Source organism: Plodia interpunctella, chromosome 17, assembly GCF_027563975.2.
Source record: "Plodia interpunctella isolate USDA-ARS_2022_Savannah chromosome 17, ilPloInte3.2, whole genome shotgun sequence".
NCBI lineage: Eukaryota > Metazoa > Arthropoda > Insecta > Lepidoptera > Pyralidae > Plodia > Plodia interpunctella.
In genome coordinates this window covers 2,606,508-2,615,452 of record NC_071310.1, presented here as the reverse complement: position 1 = coordinate 2,615,452, position 8,945 = coordinate 2,606,508, and the positions used below count along the sequence as shown (strand labels likewise).

At 31.6% G+C, this 8,945-nt stretch overlaps 2 protein-coding genes across 2 annotated transcripts in view; one reads left to right on the top strand and one right to left on the bottom strand.

The window, feature by feature from the left end:
- GluProRS (Glutamyl-prolyl-tRNA synthetase) overlaps window positions 1–8,945 on the top strand; it is a 39,693-nt gene that overhangs the window by 17,238 nt on the left and 13,510 nt on the right. Inside the window, exon 13 of the mRNA XM_053757308.1 lies at window positions 8,456–8,614. Within this exon, the coding sequence (XP_053613283.1) occupies window positions 8,456–8,614 (159 nt within the window). The remainder of the gene's footprint in view (window positions 1–8,455; window positions 8,615–8,945) is intronic.
- On the bottom strand, window positions 1,499–6,424 carry LOC128676883 (GATA zinc finger domain-containing protein 14-like). The gene is made up of 3 exons (XM_053757309.1): window positions 5,696–6,424; window positions 5,377–5,553; window positions 1,499–4,755 (listed from the first exon to the last, which is right to left on the bottom strand). Exons 1-3 carry the CDS (start codon window positions 6,101–6,103, stop codon window positions 1,885–1,887), a joined length of 3,456 nt encoding a protein of 1,151 aa, XP_053613284.1. The 5' UTR covers window positions 6,104–6,424; the 3' UTR covers window positions 1,499–1,884.

Here is an 8,945-nt window from a genome sequence, read left to right as displayed (position 1 = left end):
TATAAGACAAATAAATACCTACCCTGAGTATACTGAGTATACCTTTATACACATAATAAATTCGATTCCTGGTTTTTAATTTTTCATTTCCCATAAATTTATTCAAAAGCCATAACATTAGCCCATTTATATTTTTTTGACGTAAAAACATTACTGATTAATATAATTAGATGTCATGAAGGGACATTACATATGATTAGCATCTTATGGGATTAGTGGACCGTGTCAAAAGGAACTTCGATGGTATTAAATTATGGTATTAACATAGTTTTGCGTCATTTAATTGGTTAGACACTGAATAAGGGCGTAGTAGACGTAGGTACTTGTGTGTTTATTCAGTAAAAATCTCAAGTGATACATATCACATAGCTATCAGTTGGTACTTAGGTATCTACCTACATCAACAGTTGCCGGAAATAGGGTCATGTTTCTTTCAGAGAGATCTCTCGGAAGCTTAGATTGTAGATTGGTAATGGTCAAAATAAAGTAAGTACTTATGAAAATAATAAAGACCAATGCTTAATGAAGAACATAATAATAATTAAACGCGTGTGGCATTTGGTCTAGCCCTAGAATAGTCCCACTCTATATCCTCCCGTGTATATCGCACGAGGCGAATAAGGGACACATAGCCTTATCAGCTGATAGGCAACAATAGCATTCCCAAAGAGGGCTGATGTCAGGCAGGCGGCCGGTTGTAAAATCTTAGCTTAGCATATTATCAATCTTAAAAATTGTTACGTTGACCATGTGTTTCGCAGCGTCATAGCCTCGAATGAAACCGGGAACATGCTAAATGTTAATACATTATTGTTACTAACATTTCAACAAGTGCGAGAAAAAAATAGGACATTAAGGCAGAAAAATAAACACACGATACGAAATGTAGGACCAATTTATTAAAGGAACTTCGATGGTATTAAATTATGGTATTAACATAGTTTTGCGTCATTTAACGGAATTTTACGCTGTCGACACCAACATAAAACGAAATACTTATAACTGGTTGAATAGATCAATAGATATTATCTAAGGAAATAAGCTACAAGACAATCTCAAAAATACTTTCAAAATATCCTTAAAGGACAAATAAAATGAGATTTTTTTATAAACATTTATAAATCCCCAAATAAATGTCTACTATTAATCATAATAACCGTTCCTGTAAAAAAGTAAAATAATGCCATTTATTTTCATAATAAATGCATAATTTACTAAGAACATTATTAAAATCAAGAAAATTGATGCAGTGTCTAATTTATGTAAGTACTTATGTATATTTTACTAAATACCCTTCTTACATAATTAAGGTGCTGTACCATATACAACAAGAACACGAGTTTTATGCACTTCAATATGACGCAAAGTTAAACTAATTTGAACAATGCTTCATGATTTCTTTATCAAAATATTTTATTTTTAGAAAATAACCTCTTACATATGTACTCGTAAATGTATGAAATACCCCGACCTGTAAGCACAGCTTACAGTTACACAATTTTCAAAATTATGTTTGGTATTAAATATTACTTAAAAACTTATGTAATCTATTATTATCACATCTCAGTTGAAATGTATATTTTATAAATCTCGATTATACAAAAGAACGCATTGCGCAAGTGGATGATCATGGTACAAAATAAGTCGTTGTTATTTTCTTTAGACGAAATACAGTAGTCGTTGTTATTTTCTTTCGACGAAATACAAACACCACTAGACTAGATAAATAAAAAAAACACTTATAGCCCACTTCACTTTACAGAATATGAACTAAAGCCTCCGTTACGAAAGAACGGCGCTACAGTAATTGCTGCCCACAACAACGTGGCCAACTTGGGATTTCTTACCTGGCGCGGATTTTTATTAATTCTTCATAGTCCTACCTTACATATAAGTTTCACGTTTATAAACAACTTTTTTATATCTCCTACTGGAGACAGTATGTACGTACTTGGATGTTTTATATTGATCGGGTGTATTTCCGCTAAAAGGTTTATCATTATCACCTTGGTTATTGTCAAAGTACTTATATCTTTTACTGTTGTGTTCGTATTTATGACTCGAATAAACAGTATGCTTATTAGTATAATCAGATTTTTTGTATCGGAAATGTATTTCTTCGAAAATTGACCTATGTTCCCAATTTGCCTGGTTGAATTTATTTTTAGGCTGTTTGTTTTTGTTACTAAAATTATATGGTGTAGACATTCTCATGTCTTGTACAAAATTAATGTTGTTCTTAATTTGTTTGTGCTTGTGTTTTATGCGTATATCTTCTGATTGTGGACTACGGTCTTTATTTGGTTGTTTTGTAAAAAAATTACTATGGGAATTGTATCTATTTTTAGCAGAATTCGTGTAGAATTCAGATTGTTCGCTCTTTATAGTAGGTAAATCGTCGATAAATGGGCTATGATTTCTTCGTACTTTTCGCCTAAAACCTGTATTATTACTATTGGAAATATTTATATTCTCACCGTTTCCGTCATAATCATCGTGTCTATTCTGATTAGTGTCTTCAAATTCGTTATGATTCCTATTTTGTTGCTCTGAGATATTATTATTGTATGCGAGAGGCATAACTTCAAACTCTTGATCAGAATCCCTATGCCTATAGGTGTGATCTCTATATATGAACCCTGACTTTTTGCGTTTTATATTATTATCGAAAATACTTTTATGGTTCCGGTTTGATTGCTCATCATTATTATTTTTATGGCCGTTACGCACCCATTGATCCCTAGGAACTAGTTCATATTTTCCACTAGAAACAGACCTACGTTTACGTACATATTTATCGTTCATAACATGTTCTTCTCCGTAAAATTGATTGTTAAATTTATCCCTGCTGCTACGATTTTGAGGCTTATTATCCAACATAGATTCGTATTCTCTATATGCGTACTCATATTTTCTATGTTGAATTATATCCTCGAAAAATGGATTGCGATTCCGACTGGAATGTCTACAACGGTTACTATTATAATGATAAGTGGATTTCATTTCATGTTCAGTATTTATATACTCAGATTCACCATATACCCTACTTTCGTCTAAAAATGGGTCGTCATCAAGTTTAGTAAACTTATTATTCTCTATATTGCAAAAATCTTTAGGTAAATATCTTTGATTGTTATTGCGTTCATTGGCAAATGTCATACGATCTTCATTTGGATCGTGGAAAAAGGTATCATTATAACGATTAGACTTGTCTTTATCGTCGATATCATGATCTGGATCGTTGTTGAAAAAAGCTGTATGCATGTACCTGGATTTTTCGTTTTGTACAACTTCATCAGATAATGGAATATATTGTTCATTTTGACCCCGAGAAAAATTGTAATTATTGTATGAGGTCCGTTTATTTTCTAAGATTTGGTCACAATTTTCGTTGGAAATGTATTCAGTTTTATCGTATTGTATGAATTTTTTGGGAAGAATGAGATCCTGATCTCGACGCTGAGAAAAGACATAATTATTATCCAATATCGACGTGCCGTATTCTTCAACATTTTGGTCACAATATTTACTAGAAAATGATGAATGTATGTACTCAGATTCATTGTTTTGCACGAGTTCTTTAGAAAATGAGTTATGATCTAGACTAATTTGTTTAGTAATATCATTGTGGAAATTATAAATATCAATTTTATCATTGTTATCTTCTAGATTTGTACTTGATGCCGCATTATCTAAGCACTCAACATATTTATTGTGTATGTGTGTGTCTTCTGAAACTAGGATTTGATCCAAATTTGGATTTTGAGCAAAACTGAAATTTTTATGAGATACTGGCTGACCATTATTTTCAAAATTTTGTTTAAAATTGTTAGCAGACAAGGTTGTATGTATGTACTCAGAATTTTTATTTTGCACCAGTTGGTTGCAAAATAAGTTATGATCCAAACTTAACTGCTTTGTAATTATTTTTTCATCGTTTTGTTCATTTCTATTTGATTCAACATTATGTATGTACTCATCATATTTGTGTGTACTAACCAAAACTGGAATATGTTCCAGCGTTAAATTCTGAGAAACACTGTAGTTTTTCTGTGTAATAGACTGACCATTGTCTTCTGCATCACAATTCTTATTAGAAAAAGGCGTATGTATGTGTTCAGAATGTTTGTTTTGCATGAGATTGGAAACTGAGCTATGATCTAAACTTAGTTGATTTGTAATTCCATTAAGGGAAAGAATATTTATTTTGTCAAAATTTTGTACTAAACTTGTATTTGATAGGACGTTATTTGTATATATAGTATGTTTTTGATCTACATGTGTGTCTTCCAAAAGTAAATTTGGCTGCTCTGTCAAATTATCACAATCGGAAATGGACATACTGTCTCCATAATTTGTTTTAGATGGCGACGTTTCGTGTTTATTCTTTATGCTTTCGGAATATATATTTCCATCTACATTTGATTGTTTTGTGTAGCCATCTTGGGGAATGTTCATAGATTGCTCATCTTTTATGTTTGTAACTGCAACCATATCACCTAAACTTTTGATAGGTGAAATTGCAGCTTGTATTTCTTTAAAAAACGAATTATCTTTGATTTTTAATTCTTCTGATTTAGTATTAGTAATGGACCGATTTTTATTATCATTAATATTTTCTTCATATTTAGGGGTGCTTGTGCAGGGCGCTTTGTAATCTGTGCAAGTTCTGTCTTCAATAATTTCTTTGGCTGTGTCAGTTTGTGGAGGTGTACACAACAATCGAGTCCTTGCCACTTCATTTATTCTGTCCCTCTGAAAAATAAGATATAAAATGTTGTTATTTTAAATCTGAATTAAATAATTTTGTTAATGTTTGTTCTCCAGATGGTCACATCAAAATTTTATTCTCTCTCTCACACCTGTGCACTTTATTATTTTTTTGTTAAAACATTTTCCTTTGGAGTATCTTCTGTGTATAGAGCATACATGAACTGTTACTAGGACAGTGCCTGTGAATGCTTTTAAAAATGTATTATAAAGATTGATATTTTTGCATATTTGTAATAAACCAATTTGGAAGAAACTTGACCAAGGGACAGACTAGACCTTCTGGTAACAAATGTGGGAGCCTTTTATTTGCCACAGTCCTAACACAGTATAAAAGATTAGATATAGGTTTTTTCAGAAGTGGTCTTTCTGAAACCTTAGTAATTTATTCTTAAAAAAAGAAAATATTCTAGAGTAAATAAACACAACCTTTCCCAAATTGAAGAACAATATCTGAGAAGTCTTAATATCTGAGAAAATTAAATTTAGCTAACCAGGTTTGTTCTGGTTTTAGATAATTTTTTAATATAACAAAATTTTTGCTTGACGGGAATTTTGCTATGTTAAACTAGTTCAAAGTTTAAAATATTGAATAGAAATACTCACTTCCCTTGTCCTTTTAATTAGTATATCCAGCTTGCTTTCCTTTTCATCATCAAAACTACTAGTATCTAGACTAATTTCAGTCAAACAATCCTTTGATCTGGACATTTCATTTCCCATTGAGTTGGGGGATATTGGTGATAACAATCTTTTCAGATCTCTAGGAAAGCCATGGTGCAACTTTACATGAAAAAATTACATAATAACTTTTTAAATTATGATTAAACTTTTTCTCAAATCTCTTATTTAAAATGTACAAAAAAATATATGTTGTAAGGTCTTTGGTGTTGAACATATTAAAAAAATATACATAGGAACTTACTTTCAATCTCCTCTTTTGTATCCCTTTTTCGATGTTTCTCTTGATTTTACATCTGATATCTATACAAGTTGGCCTTAAGCACAATGGAGTGATCCTCTCATAGGAGTTTTTTACTTTTTTTATATCTTCAAATGAAACCTTAACATGTTCCTTACGCTTTTTTATGGAATCATTTTGTTGCAAATGTTTCTTCTTCACATTCAAAATACACCTGTGTTTTCGTTTCTTCACCTTAACTTTTTGTGTTATAACCAGTGATCCATCGACAGATGTACTCTTTCTAAGATCGACGTGCCGCTTTCTTCTTTTCTTAATGTGAGATATCATCGGCTTCGGTATAAAGTCCCCAAGGATAACCACGTCGTCGTCTTCATCTTTAATGACATTTTCCTCATTCTTCATCTTCATAAGAAATGGTTTTAGCTAACTATATTACGAAGAATATTTCGTAAAACATAAATACAATAATATAATCTATTAAGGAAAACAATACAAATGTGTACCACCGAAATGCTTACGCGGGCACTTCGATTGCAATTGGACACAATAAGTTATCGCAATAATAATATTGGGTACCTTCATATCATATATCACGATTCTGCTGAAATATGTGGTTTAAGTACATTAATTTACAAATAATCTACATTGTATTCATCGAATTGTGTTGTGTTTAAGTTTTATTCATTTCGCGGGTTGAGTTGAAAACTTTTTGACTTTGTTTTGTTATTGTTGTCTTTGTCAGAATTGTCCATTGGAGATTGGAATTGTCAGTCGATTTGGAGCTGTCAATTTTCACTTAGAAATATGTTTGTGTTGCCAGAATCGCTAAATTTTACCTGGTAGTAGTTCTACGTAGTTTACCACAGAGAAAATAGCAAATTCGTAAATATCATTCCTTACCACTTAAGTGGTAAAAAACCTTATCATATAAATATAATATAAGGTTTTTGATTTGCCTTTGGCTTTACCTTTGGGTACTTCATATTAGTTCTTTCAAAAAATCTATCCATTTCTGTATTCTTGCTCTAAAGTAGAAGTACAAAAGGTACCTTTGTACCTACTTACGTTTACTTAATTTGCAGGCGTAATCAGCCTAACATGTCCCTATCCTATCATTAGCATTATTGGAAAAGTGATCAAATGATATTGAGCGCCATAGTTTATGACATGACCAACTTTATTGTACTTAGGTACACAAATGTATTTTTCTTCTTTTTAGTTATTGATCTATGACGCAAATTGATACGATATTAATCTCAACTATCCTAACCATTATACACTATCCATACTAATATTATATGCGAAAGTCTTTATTTCTGTATGGCACACTTTTATGGCTAAACCGTTTGATGAAATCTAGAATAAATATACTTAATGACCTGAGGTCATAATTTACCGCGGGTGGAGCTGCGGGCAACAGTTAGCAATAAAATTATGCAGTGTCGGTCAAGCGATCCCTTCCTCCTTTGCGATAATAAAAAGTTGACATATAAACTATAGCACAGGCGTAATGCTTTAAAAGAGACTCCATTCAACCGCAAACTTCGATTTGAAAACTTTCATGCCGGCTCCACACTGTCGTCGAACAGTTTGCCAAACTTTGGCGGGTCTGGTTTTCACTGCGATAAATAAAAGGTCTCATACCAATTACGCAATGTTCACGCATTCACGTTGGCATGTGCTGAGTTCGGCGACAGTGTGGATCTGGCATAAAATTTAAGAACTCATATCGTTACAGTTTATTAACTGTAGTTCTGAGTTCTTAAATTTTATATATATATATATATGACTTATTAAATAAGTCATTCCTATCCTGTTTTACCCATATACGTATCACATTCACTTTTTGTATCTTCTATAGCATTATTCGATATACATATTATACATTGATTCGCGCACAACGGTTTGTTTTTACCATTTTCATTTTAGAGGGGTAATGGAATTGGATGTAATTATTGTATTCGAACCGGTTATACGTATTCTTCATTTTAGAAAGTAAAGGGCACACGTCACACCATGCGGTGCCGCTGTAGTGGGAATACAAACTAAACAGTGTGTACACGTGTATAATATTATAACATATGTTTGTGTGTACTTATTAGAATTGATTAGGTATACTGAATTTATAGCGATTATGGAAGTACAGTTTGGTAATGGTAAATAATATTTAATGTACCGTAAATTTTAGGTAAGTCTGTAAATTTTAACTATAGTTAAGTATTTAAAACAAAATTAATAAAGTAGAATCCTTTTCACTTTTAAACACTTCCAGTTTATATGGTTTTATATCATTTTTGTATATGTATAAATTAATAAGATCACCTAACATGTATGTTTGAATCACTCTGGACTTTAGGGCGAATTAGTTTTTAGTCTGAGTTGAAGTTGAAATTAGTACTACTTCTGCGATTGGTAAAATCGAAATTAATATTTATTTGAATAAAAAAATTTAATACAATCTGCATGCTGCATTATTAGTAAAAATATAAAAGAAAGCAAAAAAAAATTTTTGTAAACTAGATACCTAGTTAGTAAACATAGTTTACAAAACTTTTTATTTTATATTTTTTACTCGTGTATGTACTATACAATATAGTACTATATCATAGTTTGTACCTAATACCGAATAATTTTGCTCCCGAATTCGAATGCGTGTAACTAATCCGTTTTCTCAATTTGCCGCGGGAATTTAAAATCTCTTAGTTCTTGTTACAAAGAACTTGTTAAATATTTTGTTTAAACTATATATTTTTATTTCAGCCAAAACCAGTTCAAACCGGCAGCGCCAAACAGCCAGCGCCCTCTGCGTCGACTAACGACGCTGTCCTACACGAGCAGATCACAAAGCAAGGAGACTTGGTGCGCCAACTCAAAGCCGCGAAGACTGATGATGACGCCAAAAAAATATTAAATGTCAAAGTAAGACAGCCTTTACAGCTATGCTATCGTTCTTTACATACATACAGGTCTATAAGGGTATAGGTTGTCTATCTCTGTACCAAATGTCATCAAAATTGGGCAAGTAGTTTTCACACTTCTCACTTTCTCACGTCACAAACTTAAAAATAAATTGTTCATTAAATAACTGAAATCTGTACAATACAGTTATTGGAGAAAAATATATAAGTATATATTTTGAATTTTATTTAAAGAGATTTTTTTTTTTGTCAGCATAAACATAAGTATGTTTAGCATAAACCGCGGTAGCATAAACATAAGTATGTTTATGCTAACAAAAAAAAACTCTTTA